The sequence below is a fragment of the Aptenodytes forsteri genome, unplaced genomic scaffold (genome assembly GCF_000699145.1).
Source record: "Aptenodytes forsteri isolate BGI_AS27 unplaced genomic scaffold, ASM69914v1 Scaffold173, whole genome shotgun sequence".
In the NCBI taxonomy this organism is placed as follows: domain Eukaryota; kingdom Metazoa; phylum Chordata; class Aves; order Sphenisciformes; family Spheniscidae; genus Aptenodytes; species Aptenodytes forsteri.
This window is the reverse complement of record NW_008794449.1, coordinates 3293991-3315976: the sequence shown is the minus strand read 5'-3', so window position 1 is coordinate 3315976 and position 21986 is coordinate 3293991. Positions and strand designations below refer to the sequence as shown.

General features: G+C 37.4%; 1 protein-coding gene across 2 annotated transcripts in view; it reads left to right on the top strand.

The window, feature by feature from the left end:
- The window catches only part of CHCHD3 (coiled-coil-helix-coiled-coil-helix domain containing 3), a 165367-nt gene that overhangs the window by 51937 nt on the left and 91444 nt on the right, over positions 1 to 21986 (top strand). For both annotated transcript variants that reach the window (XM_009290426.1, XM_009290425.1), the window contains exon 4: positions 7067 to 7211. In XM_009290426.1, coding sequence (XP_009288701.1) covers positions 7067 to 7211 — 145 coding nt within the window. The remainder of the gene's footprint in view (positions 1 to 7066; positions 7212 to 21986) is intronic.

Sequence of the window (21986 nt, the reverse complement as noted above, 5' to 3'; positions counted from 1 at the left end):
TAGTGTAAGCACTGCTTAGCAACAACTAAAACATGGGTGTGTTATCAACATTGTTCTCATCCTAAACCCAAAACACAGCACTGTACCAGCTACTAGGAAGGAAATTAACTCTATCCCTGCTGAAACCAGGACAGTTATTTTTGCTATTGCTTTACTTAATATAAATACTTAATTACTTTTAGTTGTCTACCAGCAGATAGATCTATGGATAGATGGAGATGTTTGTCTATTTAGGGATGAATACCAGAATACAGTGTTAAGATCAACAGCAAAAGGAAGACTGGGGTAAGTGTGGACCCACTGCTAAATGGAGCAGCGTTCCTGGTGACAAAGGAAATGGAGAAGGTGGAGATACTCTAAAGCCATTCTTGCCTTCTTTTCCTCTGTCTTTACTGTTAAGGCCAGCTTTCAGGAATCCCAGAACCCTGAGACCAGAGGGTCGGTCTGGAGCACAGACGACAACCCATAGTGAAGGAGGATCAGGTTAGGAACACCTAAACAAACTGGACATAGAAAAGTTCTATGGGGACTGATGAGTTGCATCTGAGTGCTGAGGGAGCTGGCTCATGTCGTTGCGAGGCCGCTCTTGATTGTCTTTTGAAAGGTCATGGTGATCAGAAGAGGTTTCTGGAGATGGTAAGAAAGCAAATGTCTTTCCTATCTACGAGAAGGGCAAGCAGAGAGATCTGGGGATTAGGGCGAGAAGCAATGGACACAAACTGAAACATGTGAAACACCTGAACACAAGAAAACACTGTGAAGGTGGTCAGACACTGGATCAGGTTGCCCTAAGAGGTTCTGAAGTCTCCATCTGTGGAGATATTCAAAACCCAACTGGACACGGTCCTGGGCAGCCTGCTCTAGCTGACCCTGCTTGAGCAGGGAGTTTGAACAAGATGATCATACGAGGTTCTTTCCAGCCTAAAGAATTGTGTGATTCTGTGAGAGCTGTGGACTGCACTTTCTACTTAATAAAGTAAGAGGCAATCATCAAGCATTTGAAGGATGGGTGAAAGAAGTTACGATGTAGAATTCAAGACTGCCAGAAGCTTTAGGGGTAATAAAAAGATGAGTGACTTAATCATTGGGTGTTTGTTTACTAAATTGCAAAAAGTACAAGTGTCATGGAAGAATAAATTTTCTTTGTAGCGTTAACTCAGAGCTTTGAAGTCCTAAAAGACAGTGCTGTAGAAAGGTAGGAGTTGTTGCTTTCTGTATATGATCGTATGCTATAAAACAGTTGAGAGCATGAAATACTGTGAAGTGTTAATCCAAACTTTAGTACGTAGAGGTTCTTGTTAATGTTTTATGTGTATTTTCAAGTAGTGCTATGGAAAAGTGATAGCATTGCATACTTTATTTCATTAAATCAGCTACTGTAACTAAATAGCTGTACACTTCTTGAAACAGTATTTCATAATTATTTAGAAGTATTTTATTCAAACTATCAACTGTGTAGAAAAATGTGTAGTCAGCAGCCTTCTCTGCTGTTTCAGCACTTTTTTAAAGCGCTTTCTCTCTGTATAAATGATCAGTGTAACGCATAATGTCTCTTGTCTGTTAACTAGAGCTTTGTGCTTAAATGTGAGAACCATTATGTTGAGCCTTTATATTTGTTGTAATTAAAAATGTCATTTTAGGTGGTCTATTTATGTGGAATTCTTGGAGTAGTGGACTATACTGACAAGTTCTGCTATTTAACTCCTTATAAATTGCAGATGTGCATCTATCTATTTATATTTTTACTTTTGGCTAGATAATACAATTTTTTACTGTAGACTTAGCTGATGTTTGCCTTTTATTCAGCAGCGGTATATGCTGAACCAGTAAAATGAATTTGTAATGTCAAGGAAGAAAACTACTGTAAGTTGATGCAAACAAATGTTTGATATCAGCACGGATCTGCCTTGTGTTTGTTTCATTAAGCTCCTACAAGCCACCCAATTATGTAACTCAAATAAATGAAAATTACTTAAAAATCCTACTTCTTTTGTTAAAACTCTGGTGAATTTAAATCAGTGGAGATGGGTATTTAGGACTTTTGTGAACAAAAGTTGCCCTAAATAAAGAAGTCTAGCGGGTGCTTCAGAAATTTAACTAGTTATATTTTGTTCTGTAGGTACAATGAGATACTTTCCTGATCACACGAATGAGGATTAGAGTAGATAGGAAAGACTTTACATTTTTCCTTTAAGGTGCTGCATGAGCAAGGCAGTCTTGGATGTTTTTGAAGAACATAAACCAAGTACCTTTTTTGCCTAAATTATATAAAATTTGATGATGAAATAGTATAAATTTATTTTATGGTAGAATGCCACACAAGGAAGAAGAAAAAAAAAAGAGTTAAAAACATTTTACTGCAGCTTTCTTTGGCTAAGGTGACCTGGTCTAGAAGTTACTCCTAAACACATTGGCAAAGCTGGATACAGAGACGTCGCCAAGCTTTTGAGCTTATAGACACAGTAATGCAGGGAACTACTTTGGCTTGCAACTAGCCTCTAGTGAAGAAGGAGCAAGCTTTGCTTCTGGAGATAAGCACGCGAATTGCAGAATTGCTTTGTGACATCAGCAAATACATCTTGATGAAAGGAGGCATCTAGTTAAGCCAATTGAAATGAAGAGCTGATAAACTCTTCATGTAGAGGAGAGGAGGAGGAATGTACAGGAGAGTTGGAAATTCAAAGACAAAGACAAATTCAAAAAGTTGAAAAGACAAAGCTGTGAAAACTCTCTAGTATTTCAAAGCCAGACAAGAAGAAAAGTTTTGTAGGAAAGAGCTCCAAATGTTGCTGATTGAATAGCTGCCTTCAAAAAGGATTGCAGTTGATCAAAAGGTCCCCAAGACAGATGGATATTCAGACATACGGATCAGCAAAGAAAGTTTTATGCCAAAAGTTGAAGGAAGGAGCCGAAGGAAGCCAAGAAGTCAAAATGAGAATTGCTGAAAGTCAAGTAGAAGTTTTAATTTTCTTTATTCTGGTATGTTTTAAACTAAATAGATGGGTTTTTGGCTTTTTTTTACTTACCAAAGAAGGATGTTTTTGGGGGAGTAGAAGGCAATCCAGACAGCTCTGGAACTGTTGAAGTAAAATTAGTGGCAAAGATGTAACAAATCTTGAAGAGAAGATCTGTTGCTGACGTGGAAGGGAATGGAAAATAAGAGGCAAAATACACCTTTACTAAAGGGAAGTAGCAGTAGAGAATAAATAATTTGATTTCCCTCCCATAACAACATAGCAACTTTAAAACAACAGAAACACAATAGGCCTGATCTTGTTGATGGCTACTAAACTGGAGAAGGCGTAGATTTGTCACGAATGACAAATGGAGATTATTAGTCTGGAAGGTGGTTAGTAATGGGATTTCTCGGAAAGCAGTCTTGGAACTAAAGTTAATATTTTTATTTCCGAAAGAGGCATGTGGCACAAAATTTAGTGATACTGTTGCAAAAGGAAGGTTAAGGAGTCATATGTGAGGAAATAAATGACTGACTCCTACTAACTGGTAAGTGGTATGAAAGCGCAAGGTACTTCTGCTAACAAACTACCGAATGTTTCGGCATTGTAAATCTTCTATCTAGAAATAGCAAGGAATAAAAAAACCCTGGGAAGTATTAGTTAATCACCAAAGTGAAATCCTCTGGAAATGGAGCATGTAGTTCTGCAATAGCTGCAGGGAAGAGCTGATGGGTTGATCAGGGAAACAACATTTCTTATAAAAGGCTGAAAGAGTAGATTTTGTTTGCATGGAACGTGAAGATGGAAAAGCAGACAAGACTGTTGTCTTAAAATGATCTTTGGTAAAACATCGTTGGCCCCAAAGTGAATGTTTTAAATGGGGCAAGTATAAATTGAGCTTGGAGACAATAGCTGCAGGGAAGAGCTGATGGGTTGATCAGGGAAACAACATTTCTTATAAAAGGCTGAAAGAGTAGATTTTGTTTGCATGGAACGTGAAGATGGAAAAGCAGACAAGACTGTTGTCTTAAAATGATCTTTGGTAAAACATCGTTGGCCCCAAAGTGAATGTTTTAAATGGGGCAAGTATAAATTGAGCATGGAGATTACAAGAACATTCCTAAATCTCTGAAATGCGAACTTCTGCTGCAGCCTTGCAGGTGAGGGGCAGGGGGGTTGTTGGTGGTGGGGTTTGGGGGTCTTTTTTGGTGGTTGTTTTGGATGAAGTTGGTCAATTTATGCAAGGCGTTACTGCTGAGCTGCAAAACTGGCAACTATCCGATGACGCAGGAGATACAATTTTGTGTTTGGATATTTATGCTGACTTTTACACCATTATAAGTGCATTTTTAAAGACATCAAGAAATCCCACTTAAAGGAAGAAGGGCGGTCTGTAACTAAGAAAACTGCATTTGGATGAACTGTTATGAACAACATAAATAAGATCTTTCCATTTTTGATGTAGATATTTAACATCATCGTTATTGGTATCGATGAGCAAGCTAGTATTAAATACTGTTTGTCATCTTCAGATATTGGGAAAGAACACATCACGCTATCTGTTTAGAAATATCATTTTACACGTGGAGTGGGGAAAAAGGAGGTGGGTGGAGATCAATTTGTTAAAAACATATAATGCTTTATTACCAAAGGTTGGAGTTGGAAGTGAGGGTCTCTCCCTGCACTCCCATCAGTTACGCTGTTGCGATGGAAGTTCCTAGGGTGATTGGTCTGGCAAGGACAGTGAGATGGGATTGCCGACAAAGGATGGCACAGAATCCTTTTTCTGGGATTTTTATCACATGGTTTGCTTGGAAGCTAGTGACTTACAAGATGAGGTATGGGGTTATAGAACTTTGGCAGGGGGTTCCTGGGTGCCAATTTTGGGTGTCCTATCCCCATCCTTTCCTCTCTTGCTGTGGTAGGACACGGCTGTTCATGGCCAAGAAGATACTCAAAACTGGAATGGCTACAAGGTAGTATTGAGGTACCTGGACTAATTTTAAATGGGCTGGTTAAGGTCGAAATAGCAAGTCTTGCCCCGAGTTCCCTGCTTGTGGGAAGCCAGCATTGTATAGCCATCCCTTCTGTCACTGGTGCGGCTGTACCCACAGCTGTGTTATTGTCTGCTAATTCTGTGGGATGTCAGAGCTTCTGATGAAAAGCTTTTTAAAGGCTCGCTGTAGGGTGGGGAGTCAGATGACTCGCGAATGTAGAGGAGATTCTGGGTCATCGTCATGTAGCAAGTTTGCAGCAAAGGACACGCGGAGTTTTGGCAAAAGTAGAAAAGAACATCCTGTCCCTCTGTAGTGTACTTAGCAGGGAAGCTGAATGTAACAGCAGTCAGGTTAAGCCATCAAAGGGTTTATCTTGACATTAGGAGCCCATTATTTTTAAGTGTTAGGAAAACTGACTTTCTTCTTTTTGCAAGAGAGGTTGAGAGGAGACCTCACAAAGGTTTGTAATTCCGGGGGCAAAAAGGAGAAGACTTGAGAAGACTGAGCTCATGTCAAATACGGGAATAATTTGCAAGAATTACATGTAAACATCTAAGTGTTTTTGGTGTTTTTTTTTTTTTTTTTTTAATTTTGGAGAGTTTGTAGTGTGGAAATCTCTGGCAGCCTTTTTCAGGTATTATGTAATTTTGTGTACTTTAATTACTCTGCTAGGTACAGTATGCAGAAAGAAGAGACGCTTTTAGGGGAAAACCGCTTGTGGGAGGTAAAATCCAGAAAGGATGAGGAAGGAGCTTACTTCAGTCTCTGGAAATGCTAAATGCTTTCTCTGCTGTCTCTCACAAGAAAAAGCTGCTGAGACTTCTATTTTGACACTTTTTTTTCTTTTTAGACAAAACATGATTTCCAATCTAAAAGACAACCAGTGTGTTTTGACTGCACCGTTGATTGTGTGAAGGATTTGTTATATCAAAGCTGCTGGAATAATTTGGGGGACCTTGGGAAATCACTTAATGGAATTTGGTCCATGTCTGCATAATCTGACTTTTTTGCTAGAGTAATTGAAGATGCTGCTTAATAAACTCTTTATAAAGATTCCCAGTTGGTTGCTGTGTTTCAGAGGGTTGTGTCTGAGCACAGAAGTAATACATCTTGTAATTGTCTTTTTCCTCCCCACCTCGCTTAAATATTTTCCTTGGGGAAGAATCTAATGTACTGCAATGCTAGTACCTTTTACAAAGTGACCCTACTCATTATGATTTGTTCTCTGAAGCTCCCTTGACAACGTATAAATGCACTGAGAATACTTAAGCTTCCTCTCCATCACTCTTTCAAAAATCTATTTGAAAACCAGTGTTTGATACTGCCATTACTATTCTGAGTTCCCTAATGCTGACTCTGTGTTCAGTGTCACAACATACATGCAACAGATAAGTTTTATTAGCTAAACAACTTATATCTATGTATTTTCATGAAAATTAGATATGGTGTGCTTATATCAAGTACTATAGTGAAGATTTCAAATATATTTATGGTGTGTGACTTATAAATGTTGAGAATTTTCTGGGACTGGAGTTGCCTTTATTAACTCTGTGGCAACAAGTTCAATAGCTATTTTAATCTCATCCTCTCAAGTCTCTGGGAAAGGTTCATTATGGTTGCTCGGTCTTTTTGCAACTTGTTAAATAGATGCGGTATTTGGGTTTATGGTATGTCCAGAGACAGGAAAGCATTATCCCATTGCAGAAAAGAACAGAGCTTTTAGCTGGAAGTGGGGTGCCCACTAGCTGACGGAGAGAGGGATTTTCCTGGAAAAAGGCTTCCTTTAAAAACAGAACAAAACCAAGCAACCAACAGAACGTCGTGCATATTCTTGTTACTTAAAGATGTATTTTCATAAAGGTCTTGAACAAATTGTACTTTGTGTGATTTAATTGTGTTACTAAGATGTGTTAAATTTGTGTATTCTGTCTGATTTTGACACTTTAATCTGAAATAGACTTCTGGAATTTTTAGCAAATGCTCATATTCAGGTGTCTTTAAGCCAATCATAATTTATTACAGCGACTGCTTTTAAAGTGACTGTGCCTGTGTCCTTTTAAACTACATTTGGAAAACACACCTTCAATCTAAATTTCCCTCCACCTTCTGTAGATTGAAACAAGAGCAAATGTATGTACGTGACGAGTTTGGCAAACTTCTGGAGCAAGAAAGGATTTCTTCAAATGAACATTTGACTCGAGCCATTCTTCGAGAGAGAGCTGCGACAGAAGAGGAGCGTCAGAAGGCACAGCGTTTTGTAAGTTCAGAAACTCTTATAGAAGTCTCAGATTTTTCAAACAACCATGTCTTCAGACTTTTTTCAAAATGTTGGTAGAGGAGGAAAGCAGATCTCTTCTTGTTATTTTTTTTTCCCTTTATTACTAGTTAATATTATGTCATTTTATTTTATTCCCTTTTTTGTCAAATATCCCTGTCTTAAGAATAGCTGATTAGAAAGAGCCTAACCTTTCTGAAGGTTGCAAATATAATATTATCCACACACACAAGACGACATATTAAATGTCTTTTTTCAGAGGGTGGAAGAGTATTATGATAGTCGAGGTCTGTTTACTAAATTTGGTTATTCTATGTTAAGAAGTTACAGAATACAAGAGAACTTTTCTAGAAATTAATTACTTCATATTTAAAGGAAGTCCGTAATATTTCGGGGCTAGAAATCTGGCTAACAATAAGAATTAAAAAAGTATCATTTTTGAAGTCTCTTATGTGCTAGAAAACAAAAACAACAAGTCTAACTTTTGATGATTGTCTCAAACCTTGGAACCAGCTCTTAGAAAACAACAACAACAAGTCTAACTTTTGATGATTGTCTCAAACCTTGAACCAGGCTTAGTGAAAAATTCTGTATCAAAGAAAAATATTTCAGTAGAGCTGATGTATAAAAACTTCCTGACAAGGAAGTTGTAAAATATGGTTGGCTGTTTTCCTTTGAAAACTGACACTATATATTTCAGTCCATTTCAAATGTCTGGCAGATTTACAACATACATAGCGGTTGCTTGCTATATTGAGTCTGTATTGACTCTTCTTTGTAGCAATAATCGTTATTCTCTGAGGTATGAATATGCCTTTTTTTTAATATCTTGACTATAAATAGTAAACAAATTGGTATTTTCAAGAAAAAAAGTTTAAAATACTTGTGTAAGCATTCCTATTGAAATAAATGGGATTGCTTATGTCAGCATCTATATAAATATTTGTTTGGCCCTCTGTATCTGAAATAAAATCAAAGCTTTCTAAGGTTTATTGGTTGGTAACATAGTAAACCAACCACTTCAATAAGCAATAGCTTTATCTATGCTGTGTAAGTAAAAATCTATTGCCCATGTTATTTTTCCAAATCACAATTTACAAACAAACAAATTTCACCTAAGTACACCTGAGTATTGGTATCTTTTGCAGACATTTCCCAGTGCTTTTTCACCTCTATGGTAATGTTATTGTTGAAGAATAATGACAGTATGGTAAATAAATGTTTAATATTTTGCCATTTTAAAATATGAGAACAAAGGAAAGTGGAGAGGAATTGTGACCAAGGTACAGCCTTAGTCTTATGCCTTAAACCCTTGGATTCTTATTATGGTGCAGGAGAGACAAGGGTTTTGTGGCCTCAACCTAATGAGGAGCTGAAGATTTATAATGGGGAATATTATTTGCATATTACCAGGGGGTTTGCGTCTTTCACTTACTACTGTAGTTAGCACTGTGCTTTTGAGAAGCACGTGATACCTTTCTCATCAGCTAAATGTTTGAGAGATTTCTTATTATGGATATCAAACTGGTTTATTTAGCCATTACGTCGATTTTATTGTTAATTTTTACTTACCCTAGAATATTTAAGTTAGCACTGCCTACGTGAAGCAATCGGGAATTGCTGTTAACTAATTTTGAACCTTACCAGCCTGGGGAATGTTGTTTCAAGGTGTGTGGTGTCGCTGCATGTTGAGTTGGAAGAAGAACATACAAATGGTGCTAATGCAATGAAGGAAACGCCTTAAAATCCTACAGGACGTCCCCTCACGTGGAGGACAGCGTGACTTGCTGCCTTGCTGTGGTGACGGCATCGCTGCCTGGCATTTTAGAGCTGACTACCAAAAACGTGCTTTTGTGGAAGCATAGGCATGTCAGGGCATAGATATTGCACATCAGAAGCAAAGCAAGGTATCTGAGCTCTGCTAGTGACTTATGTATCCTGGCATAGTTATCTCATTTTTGATCATTTTACTGTTTCAATCTGTGACATTTTAAAATATCTTGAGGTTCTTTGGTGAAAATTGCTATGCACATTTGCTATTACTACTGCAAATTTGTCATTTCCACTGTAGTTTGTTCATTCTTTGAAGCGTACTGTAAGATAACAAAGTAGCAAGTAGGCTTGGTGTGTTTGTTTCCTTGAAATGGGTCTAAATATTAAAACATTGAGTAATTCTCACCTTCCTTGCAAGTCCTTCTGTAAGTTGCCTCCTTTATTTTCCTGTAACTGGTCAGTCTTTATTCGCTTGGCTTCATTGCTTATGCTAGCTGTTTATTTGTCTCATGTATCCAAGCTGAATTTGTGAAATCTGTAACAGGAGCGGGATAGATCTGTGTGAACCATTTGTCAGGCAGAATGAGTAATTCCATGTTCTAGTAAGCTGCTACAGTAGGTTTGTATTTTATGTAGCCCGGATTTGATCTGGCCTGTCAGATTCTTTTTGGAGAAAAAAGAGTGTTTGTGAAATGTCAGTAGCATTATCTACAAAATTAATTCCTTTGCTGCTGCTAAATTGTTTAAATAGTGCACAGGAAAAGAAATTATGGTTAGAAAGGAAGAATTTTATTTTTTCTTTAAAACTGAATTAGCAGCCTTTATAATAAATAGACATAAAATTGTTAGATTGAAGTAATATTTCCCATTCTTAAACAATTTTAATACCAGCTGCTGCTTATAGTTTCAGAGAGAAGAAATTTTTAAGTGTTAACAACACAAAAGTTAGCATTAACTCTTCATACAAACCAAAAAACTTGATAAAATGAAGCTAAAATGAACAGCTAGAAGAGTAAAAGCTTTGCAGGTGACAATAACTATAGAAGGATGTCATTTGTCTCTTTAAGCTAAAGTATTCCACTTCTCAAAAAAAGAAATCTAAAAGAAGTCAGCAGAGCTTGGATAGCAAGGTAAGGCAAAGAAGGAGGGCATCCTAAAAAAAAATTTGAAATAATTTTTAAGTGAGCAGAGTGTGGAGGATTGTGACACTTGTTAGGCTGAATGTTAAAAAAACAACCTCCAAAAAAACATGACAAAAAGGATTTTGAAGAACAATTAACAAAAGGTATAAAAGTGAACACACAAGCGCACGTGTGTATGCACACTCACACCCACCCACTGTGGAACGGGGATCCTACCAAAGACTGTAGACCCAGGAAAAGGTCGCGGAGTATGAGCAGCACGCAGAAGAGATGAGGCCGTAGCAGCAAAACACCCTGAATTAATTTTTTCACGCGTCTCTTCGGAGTGGAGAAACTTCTGAAAGTTCCCACGCCAAAACTTTGCAGAGATCTCCTCAAACAAGGACTGAGATGTGAAGTTTCTGTAGAAAACGTTAAGGGAAATCGACAGTTTTACCAATAACAGCTCTTCAAGCTCTGAAAGAAACTCGGAGATGATAGATGAGCTCGTGATAGCTGAACTACTTAGGTGCTGTGTAAGCTGTTAGGGAAAGCTTCCTCAGTACAAGTGGACTGGAAAGTGGCTGATGGGATGTCAACTTCTTCAAAAACAATTTTGGGGGAGATCCAGAGGTTTACAGACCTGTAATTCTGACGTTTGTACCAACCAAGGTGAAATTACAATTTAGAGTGGAATTTCCAGACCCTGACCAAAGCCCTAGAAATGCCTCGTGGAGTCGCTGTGAGGATTTGTTCAACTCTTGATGCTTAATTCAGCAGAAATAAATCCAGCTGCTGTTGGTTCCTTTAGTAATGCCTTCAGATGTCATTGACTTTGAGGAGCATTTCGGACATAGCCTAACTGCCCTTATCTCGCAGCATTTGGGTCTAGTCTTTAAAAAGCGATGCCAGAGAGACTCAGTGTGCTGAAGAGCTGCTGAGTTCTTGCATCTCCTCTGGCTTCTCACCCATCTCTGGCTGTGTGATCCTGCTGTCTCCGTTGCGGTGGGGCTGATATTTGATGCTGAAACAAGCCGACTTGGGAGAAGTTCATTCTCTTTTTTTTTTTTTTTTTTTCCCCCCCTCCTGTCTGGCAAGTGATGTGAACTAGCTTATTTTGAAGGGTCAGATGTACATCAATGTTAGGTGTAAGGGATGCTTTGCTGATGAAGAATTTCTTTACCTCTTTTTCTGCCCATTTCCATCTCTGCACTGCAGTTCACCTCCTGTTCTGTGGTGTCAGTGCAGATGATGTGGACTGAAGCAGATGCATTACAAATCCATCCTGGAGGCCTTTTTCAAATGCAGATGTGCCCATAATCTGCTTTATAGCTTGTCTACAAAAACAGCTCAATTGAGGAAATTGCATACTGTGTATGGAGGGCAAGTTGTTGGGGGAAGAAAATGAAAACTTCTTGAGCTGGCCTTGCCACCAAAGAGAGTGGTTTTGTACCTTTAGCTTTACTTACAGTCAGTTTTGAGACATAATATTTGCAAAGTATCTCTGAGTGTTTTCACCGAAGGGCAAAGTGCAGTGTGTGCCTGAAGTCGTGCTTGAGAACTGCCTGTAGCAGTGCAGCTAATAAAAAATATTTTTCTTCCATACCCTTAGCACGTATATAATACTTTTTCTGCCCATCCTTCTTGAAGGAGGACTTTATAATAAATTCTTTTATTTCAGTCTAGCCATAACGAATTTCGGTACTGGTGTGGTCCTCTTTAGCAATGACCGGTGCAGTCGAAGGCCCCATACTTCGGACCGCTCCAAGAATACTGCATTATGTTTTACCCACACAGGCAGCAGACTTATCCTCCTTTGCAGTATTTATTATTGGAGATCTTTGCTGCACATCTAAAAATTGTGGATAGTTGAGTTGGGCATAGTCTTGTTGAGTGGCTTTAAATGTGGTAGCTTTGCCATAAATAGCTTATTGACGTTCCATCACTTGAGTCATTATGAGAGTCAGGGTGAGACATAGAGAATATGGAGGAAAAAAATCAATAGTTATCCAAAGTGCAGAGGACCTGTTGTATTTCCATCTCTTTATAATGACCTGGAGTTTACTGTTAACATATTTGCTTCACTGTCTGGACTGAAACGAGCTGTCATTAAGACCCTATATGTTAGAAAATGGTTTTATTGAGCTGCCAATGACATTAAAGTCTCATTTCCCTTTGAAGAGGCACAGAAATACTGTTCTGCTCATTTGCTGTAACCATAACATTAAAATTTGATTATTGCTATCATTAGAAATCTGTATCCATACTAATACATTTATACATATTTCCCCATGTATTGTTCCAGGCTTTCATTGAAGTACCTGTTAGAGAATGAAATCTGTTGTTGCTGAGGAATTTTTTTGTTTTGTAAATTATTTTCTATACAAGAAGGTCTATTAATAAATTCGGTGTGCAAAAATCAATTTGGTAGAAGTATCCTTCTATTAAAAAGCACTTTTTGTACCTTAGGTGAATGTGGTAATCAGATTATTGGATATTTTTTCCTAGCAAAATCATATTTGAGATGTGTATTCTTCTTTTACTTTTCTGAGGACTGAAATCGATAGACAAAATACATTCCTCGATATATTAGAGCTGAAGCGTGTTGAGTTATGTTAGGAGTGAATTTGACCTATTGTCATAATTGAACACCTATCGTTAAAATAGAGCGTTTTACTCTTCTGTGTCTCAACTGTTTAGATGTTTTCCCTATCATCCTTGGGTGGCTGGTCCTAGTCACTGCGTACTTGTGCTATGCAATGACCTTTGCTTTCGTGATGCATTTATTTTTCCTGTCCTCAATTCATTAGCTTTGTCAAGAGGAGGTCCCCTATTTTCCATAAGCCGATTATATTCCGACCCTTCCTGCTCTTTCCAAACAGTCCTGTGCATAACCATATTTTAAGGATGACTTCACTAGAAAATATCAGGGGGAAGAATTACTAAATGAGTTAAGGCATTAGTTCTCAAGAGAAAAGAAGTCTGTTTACAAACCTGCGGTATTTATTACATACCTCATTTAGCTCATTCATCATTTTAATAGAAAAATGAATCTTTTTAGATGAATCTGAAATAATTTGAGGTAAACTACATAGCCTGAGGCAAAACATGATTGCTTACTGTAGGGAGGGCCAAACTGTTTCTGAAAAGTACAGTATGATTGGTGACTATAATTTACATTGTATGATAGTAGAGATATTAAAGGCTCATATTTGAAAATTAGACTTAAGGTTTGGAAACCAAGTGGTACAAAATTAAATCTAGTGACAGTTGTTTTGTCTCTTGTTCTTCAGTTTTATAATTTAGAAAGTAGATATTTCTCTTGAAATCTCCTTGAAAGTAGAGGTTTTTGGAGATTTACTCATAAGATTTCGTTCAGGTTTATGTACACGGTTCTTTTTTGTCATGCACTGTCGTTACTGCTATTCAGAAATAGCAGTTTTGTTGCAGCAAATAGTCTTTTTGCATTAGTACTCTTGTGATATGGGTGAAAGTAATTTGTTTGGGTTTGTTTTTTCCTGTTGTAGAAGATGGTAAAAGACAAGAATGGAGGAAGGGGTTATTTTTGAATGCCAAGGATGTGATCTTTGTTTTGAGGAAAAGGGGTTTGGTTTGTTTTTTTAGAGAAGGAAGTGGGATACAATGAAGAAGTCATTTATGTTTTGAAAACAGTAAACTCCATTGCAGTGTACATGCTCGTCTTGGTTTGAATAAACGTAATATCATGGATATGGCCTATGTCTCTCCTGGCACACATTTCTTCTCTCACTGACTCTCCCTCTCTTTCTGGTATTTCTACTGCAGTGGTAAGGTGTTTGGGATAGGAATCTGGCTTTCTGTCTTTTCTATTTAACACAAATAGATGATGTGAAACTCTACTCTATGAAAAAAAAGCTGTTGCTATGCAAATAGAGATTAATGTTTTTTTTCCAGCAATGCAAGAAATGGGACTTCCTACCAAATATTTGCGAATCATGAATGGTTTTCTTATCTGGACAAATATATGTGCCTTGAAGAAATGGTAAAGACCCACTTGCATGTCTAAAATTACTTTATTAATAAGAGTGAACAATTTTTTCCCCCCTTGATATAGTTAAACAGGAAAAATAATTTAAAATAGCCTGTGGGTGATAGTACTCTTTGTGCTGTAGGTTGTAATCCCAATACGATCTCTGTCATGTGACCTGTTAAGCTAATGTTTTATTTCAACTTTGAAACTGCCATTAAGTGCCTGTGAACTAGAATAAGAAGTTGCTTACCTGTATCTCTCTCCTGTCCCTTTGCAACGTCCGTTCTGACATTTAAAATATTTGTTTCAATGGAAACAATACAAATAATTTTCTCCTTCCTTCAGTTCTCCAGTTGGCAACATGTTATAGACATTTTTTTTATTATTATTTTTATATGTAATTGTTAATTGGGTTTTTTTTTCTCTGTGTCCAAGTTTGACAGATAGGAAAAACACAGTAAAAATAGAAAGTTTTGAAGGCAAGTGTACCTACAGTGAGCGTTTACTATCTTCAAATATTTCTTTTTGAATGGTGAGAGGAATGTGTTTTGTTAGTCAAACAGCATTGCTGTTTTTTTAATTCTTATATAAAAAACCCCAAGATATTTGACAGAAGCAAAATTAATCACTGTGTTATCTCAGCATCCAGATGAAGATCTAGTGCTTTACAAAGCCTGCTGCTCCATCAATTTGTTCTTTTGGTTGAATTCAAATTGAGTTCATTTTTATAGATTCACTGCATAATACTCTCCTCCCTCATTCATTAACCAATTTGTTCTTGCTACTCCCTTTTTATTGAATGGCTAACAAAATTGCCATGCTATCTTTTCAAATGAATATCATCATTCCTTGTCATGCATGGGCAAAAAGTAAGCATATTAATCCTTTTTACATACACCTTCCCTTCTTCCAGAGAGAAGTCCCATTTCTGCCCTCAAGATATCATGAAAAGAATGTTTTAAATAACGTTCTCTTGAAGCTTTGAGCACAAAGCTTGTATAGAAATATTCCTATCCAGACTCCTTTTGATTACTTCTGGGCCTTTGGAGCATGTACACCCTGCCAGTTGTATGACACAACAAAAGCCAAATCAAAGAGTTGTCAAGACTTGTCCTCGTACATGACATGGTACAAATACATGCGATGGATTAAAACACGTTCATTCGACAGAAGTCTTGAAACATAATACGGACAGTCTCCTCCATTTCAACAAAACAATTTGCTGGGTCTTGAGACTCATTCTGACTTTCATTTAATATTTGTTTACTCTCAGGTTAGGTTAATTTTGGCTAGGCAAATATTCCCTTGTCTCTCTTTTAGAGTACTCTAGTTATCTTCCTCCCTTTGGGTTGAATTAGAAGACTTACGAGAAGAAAGGCTGTTTGGGGGACAGAGGGGATGGAAATAAAGAGCAATTTGTTTTACTAATGACCACTTGAATAATTAATGAAAATCCTTATGTCATGATATCTGTAACTTATCTGAGGACTCTTTGCTGTGTAATGTGGGTATTTTGTTTAGGAACACCAGCTGAAAGAAGGAGACCAATGAAGGAGGACAGTTTGGAAAGGATCTAGCCACCTATATATTAAAAGAAGTCACTATTTATTAAAAAGTTGCTATATTGATTAGTGGTCTTGATGTTGCTGTTTTATGATATTCATTCTGTGTACTGTTGTAGTATTTGCTATAACCAGGACTCTGCCTATTCTCTATCTCAGAAGCAGGTTCTGAGATAAGGGCCCTTCCTTTTGAAGTATCGGCTGAAAAAAACCCAAGGATTTGTTGTGAGTAGCAGTAAGATGACAAAGTGGTACATATCCTGTTCCTTACGGCTCAATTTGATAGTTTTATTTTGTAGACGTCCCTTTTATTTTTGTATAACTCCCCTTAATTTTGTATACCTCCCCTTTTATTGAGAGCAGTTGAGAATCTGGATACAGAGTTTTGTTGACAGAGCCTGTTTAGGAGTGAGTGGGATATGTGCTGCTTACATCTCAGAAATCCTGGAATAATGTCTCTGGGAGACACGTTGTCTCTCTGTTTTCCAGGCAGTTTTGGGGTGACAGTATTTCTTGGGAATGGGAGGAGTGGAGGGAGGGGGAGTGGAGGAAGAAGTCTTGAATTTCCTTGTAACTAAGCAGATGAATAGACTATGCCCCACCAACACCAACTTTTAGATTCACAACTCTGCCCAACGTTGGGTTTTAAACTTGAGGGTAATTAAAGGTAAGACACTGGTAGGTAAATAGTTAATTACACGTACATTGCCACATTTAGGAGGAACTGACTTTCCTGGCGTTCTTGGGGAACTCAAAGTTTAATGGTGGGTGTCCATTTTCATCTTTGATCTACTACTTGAAGCTCTTTTCATTCAGGAGTCCCATTGCCACCAGATTTTACATCTCTTTCCCATTTAGAAAATTATCTTCTTGACTATAAGGACAAAAGCTTTCCTTTTTTAATTTTTATTTTTTTTTTCCCCTTATTGAGTGCTTATTTTGTAGTACCCTTAATTAGGGAATGGACCCTGCACCGGTTTCCTGTACCTTGGGTGCTATAAGGCATTGAATTGACCCTTCCAGCCTTAGTACCACCAAGGCAATGTTAACAAAGTATTTTTCCTTGTGCGTTTCTGAAAGCTTAAGTCTGGTGCTGTGTTTGTATGAGGGAGAGAGCAAATATGCTTTAGGAAAGCTCTGTTAAATATCTTCAAACAAACAAAAGAGCACTTTGACTTTAATGTTGGTAAGGCCAAAAGAAGTGGCAGGACCATTTACATTAGCAGCATTTGCAACAATGATGTCATATTCTGCTTTAACCAAAACACAATCGTAAGTGATGCCTGAGACATTTTTATTGGTTTTGTTTTTTAATACTTTTTCTGCTCTTTGTGCACTTTGACATGTTCTTTATTTATTAGTACAAAATTGGACGACTTGTGTTTCTGCTGTGAGTTATTGAAGTAGTGAAACTTCAGTGTCTCTGTAAGAGAACTAAATGATGACTGTGAAATACTGTTATGTGCCTTCCCCCGCCCCCCCAGTTCAAATGCAGTTTATAAGACTGAAAAATTCTGTTGCCTCTCCTTGTCTGTCAGTTCTTGGTCTTAGTTACCACATTTGGCTAGCGAAGAGCCTAGAACAGGTAATGGAGAGTGTAACAGTCGTCTTCAGGAAGAATGATTTAACCTTCATCAAAGATAACAGTTCTTGGGAATTTGTGTATCACAAGTTAGAATGAAACGTGATCGAAAAGTGCCATCTTATACAATTACTATTAGTGTTCTCATAATCATTGCCATAGATTCACTTACATAGCGTCACAAAATATGCTGGATGGTTTAAGGTACTTGAAGTAGGCTAATACTTATGCTGGTAGAGTTGATGATAATCTGAATTCTAGAAAAGGCGTGCTAATAGGAAATGGTATTTTGAGAAAAAGGGAGAGAGGTGACAAATTTTAAAAAAACCCAAAACAACTCAGTTTTTGATGTAATTTTAAGTTTACATGCCTTTTCGTTTCAGGGTCCCACTAGATGTCTGGAATATGTTGAGATGCTTAGGTGTTGTAGCAATTGGTGCCAATGTATCTAAAGCAGATGTATACAAATCTAATTAAAAAGGATATTTCAGAGAGAGAGTGAGGAAAGAAAATCAAATGTCATGGTTAAGCCTGTGGGTTTGTTTATATAGAGGAGGTTAAGAAATTATTCTGGTCACATCATGTATTACTTGTATGATATGTTCTGTGGTAGGCAGGCCAGTGTGTGCATGGAGAAAAATGTGCCTCCTTTTTTTAAGGAGGAAAGAGTTTAAAGTGTAAGGGTTAATAAATTGGGAATGTTTATAAACCATTTTATTTTGGTAATAAAAATTATTCTCTTGATAGTACAGTCCTCTGAAGACTGAGGGCTGTTTAATTTCACTATTCCCCATAGCACAGTATGTCACGTCCGTCCTGCAAAGTGCAGTGGAGTTTGTAGCTGGAAATTCAGTCTCCTTCCAAGAAATGTAGCGATGATAGCCTTTGTATGTACAATTGTGTGTGTGTGTACTAGTCTCTTTTTCTCTGAGGTTGTGTATTTGGGGAATCTGACATATGGGTGGCTGTGTTGCTCCTAATAAAAAAAAAAAAAACCAAACAAAACAACTTTGATTTATATGAGTAATGTAGAGAATTGAAGCCAAGCCATTTTCTTTCCAGGAGGTACCTTCCCCTTCAAAATTTGCTGATTTCAACGTGTAGCTTACAAAACTTTTTTTTCTTTATAATGAATTTTGAAAGCAGAAACTGGTTTCAGCTGTCAAGTCTGCTGTTTAAAAAATTTCATAGGAAGGATATGGGAGAAGTTTGTCAACGTTCATTTTTGGGAAGCCATGGCAAAAGATGGCAGTAATACGTGCTTGTCACATTACTTCTTGGTTAATATGGCTGATACTTACAGTTTCGTTGTGAGCTTGCAAGATCCACCAGTCTGTTAGCATGGTAAGATATTGCATTGTCTTTTTCATAGATGGTTGAATTCAAATCACGTTTGCAAATAAATAAATAAATAAATACAAATTCATTACTTCTCATTTTCCTAATTATCATGCAGATAAACAGTGGGGATCGTGACATTAGGATAAGTAAGTGGCTTATGATTTTGCCTCGAAGAAAGAATCTCTTGCTGTTCCCCCTTTTCCCCCCTTGGGCTATGCAACAGTAATAAATGAGCAAGCCCAGAGTACTTTATGATAGATAGTTAATGGTGCTGTGCCTGAGCCAACAGGCTTGTTTCCGCAGCAACTGTCACAATTCATAGTCATTAGCATACCTTTAATGGTTGCTTTTCAAAATAATTTCTGCAAGGACATTTAGCATACGTGTAGGAAAAAAGCCATGACATTGAAAAAGGAGTTCTAGGTGCAGGTGAATGTTTTTGGCCGAGTGTGATGCTGGAGCGTGTATGCATGAAGGGTGGAAGAGTGAACTGAAGATTATTAAAGTAATTTTGGAGGTAAATACAGGTTGACTTTCAAAGTCCGTTTGTGATCACGTGTCTGTCTTTAAGCCTGTGAATAACCCAACAAAGAGCCTTCTGCACCCTTTTGTTGGGTGGTTCTTGCATTTAGAGCACAGAAAGACTGCTCTGAAATCTTCTCCGAGGGAAGAGAATTACTGTATGCAACAGCGATAGCAGAGTCATTTCTAGCGTGTAAGGCCTACTGGATAGTCAAGTCGTGACAGCAGACTCACAGCGATGGCTTAATGTACCTGCTATTTTGGTGCAAGAGAAAAAATACTTCTGTAGAATATCTATCAGATTTTCTTTTAATGCTTCTGAAGGTAGGCAAGAGGGATGCTGGAAGGAAGGATAATGAGTGGGTGTTGCTTCTGCCTTAGTAATGGGAGACCTTCTAAGAAGTACTCAGATAAATAGCTTAGTTGGGTCTTTGTTTTACATTGTAGTAACTCACGTAATATTTTAATTTTCCTTCTCACTTTTATCTGCCTGTTTGAAGCATGGGGGGAAAAAAAATCATAGTTATTTCTTTTGAAAGTAATGATGTTGGAAGAAGATACTGAACTTGAGAATATCATTCTCTGAACATGCTACCTGCAAGTGAGCTATTGTACAGCAGAAAAACACTGCCTGTCGTTTTCTTTTGCATGTCTTGGTATGCCTTAAAAATTTATTTTAAATTTTAATATGAACAGATTTGACCTTGAGGAAAAGAAGTATTAAGGCAAGCCTTCATTTATTTTAAACAGATTTTCTTGCTAGCCTATTATTTTCCAGTGCTGCCAGTTTTATTCCCATATTCCTGCTTGGTTTGGAGGCTCATGGAAAAATTAAGCTGTCCTTTCTAGAAGAGTAACTTTATCTTCCTGCAGTAGACCAGTAGAAAACTGGTGGTCAAGATCCATCAAGTATAAATGCAGTTAAGTAGTTTATAGCAAGAAAAGAGGGTGACCACAAAATTGCTGTAAGTCAGTATGGCAGGGGTGTGCATTTGGCTTAAAGTGAGAGTGAGGTCACAACCCCTGAAGGATCTTTCAAAATCTGTCAAATGTTTGACATCCTTATTTTGTTGATTTTTATTTTTTATTTTTTCCTGATGATCAATCCTGGTATATTAGGGGAGGAGATCCATGTAGCCTTGAGGAGTAAGAGATGTTCTACTGGACGATCAGCATGAAGTATCCTGATAAGACTGAAATCTGTGGTGATACAGATTGATAGTGTGCTAATGCTGATCAACATTTCTATTAATGTTTAATTGAACAAAGCAGATTCTAAAAAAAAAAAAATTCAGTGCCTTTTATGAACAGTGGCTTTGTTAGAGTGGATATTATGAATTTCTGTCTTGTCATTATTGCCCAGTTTGAAAATTTGCTAGTTGCAGTGTACTCAGCCACGTGATAACTTTTGACTACTTGAATTTTGCAGAACTAGGGTACAGTATATTTTTGTGTGCGCGACAGCACTTCTGGCTGCCCCAACGAGTAAATCTGTCAGTCTGTTAGGAGTATTAAGATTGCAAAATCTCCTAGAGGTGATTAGTGTTACTTTTGGAGAGAGGGAAAAAAAAAAATTACGTAGGTATCGTGAAAAATGAGGCTCTAGTGGTTCTTAGCTGGGTACCCAGATCCGGTGAACTCATTTGATTGTGTTGGTCTTGATTTCTGTAGTCTAAACTTGCTTTGTAGGGATGTGATATGAAGCATTAACTTATCTGAAAGCACTATAATTTTTTTTTTCATTCAGTATTTCATTTGGGTCAGTATGTTTCATTTTAGAGGCCTGTAGCATCCATTGGACGTGGAATATAATAGAAAAAGCTGTCTGTAATTATTCAGAGTACTGACAGTCTGGTGCCTGAGAAAGTGTAAAGGTGATAAATACGTTTGTTTTTAAAGATTACAAAAACACAGAGTTTGTAGCTGAAGTTCAACAGATAAATATCAGATAAAATAACTTCTGAAATCATGATTTTGCTGTTACTATTGTTTTGATGTAGCTTATTTGATTGTAATTTTCTCCATTTTAAAAAACAAATCTTCTTCCTTCTCTTCATCTTTCCAAAGTCCCATGAAAGGAAAGACGTTTAAGTTCGTGTAAGATTTTAGATATTGGGGAGAGTGATAGAGCTATTATTCCATGTGAACTACTGGAGAAACCCAAGACCTTCATCTTGTCGTGCCTTCTGCAAGCTTTACAAGTTGTCCTGAAAACAAAATAGTCTTGACAGTTGGGAATTCTGAGTCAATCCTTACTTTGTGTAGGATCGTATTTGGTTTTTAATTACTTTTTTTTTTAATGTGGGTATTTCTTTCCCAAATTCTGTTCTTAAATTGTTTTCTTAGACATCTGTTTCTATCTAAACTTTTCCAAATACCCCACTTCTTTCTCACATCTTCTGCTTCTTTCCACCTCTGCCAACCCCTGTAGCTCCCTCCTGCCCTTAGTCACCCCATTCTTCATTTATGTCCTTCTTTTTGTTTTGTTTTTCTCCTACTTTCAACTCTTTCTCTCTCCCTTTTTTCTCTCCCTGCAAAAGGGCCACCAAGTCCTTCTGTTCATATCTTCAAGACAAACTACTGCTTCTTTTCTATAATGCCTGGGAGCTAATTGTCCTCTTCGCTTCTATTATGTCTTGGAGCTGGTGGAAGGAGGAGTTGCAGAAGGAATCCCCTATAATCTCTGCAGTCCTGGGAGGATGCGTGTTCAGCAAAGCTGTGGAGGTCCCTGGGCTGTCTGAATTGTTAATGCAGAACACTATTGCTAGGCTCTGACAAAAATTTATCAAATCTGATCTGTGTGTGTGGGTTTTTTGTTGTTTTTTTTTTTCTTTTCTTTCTTCCAGA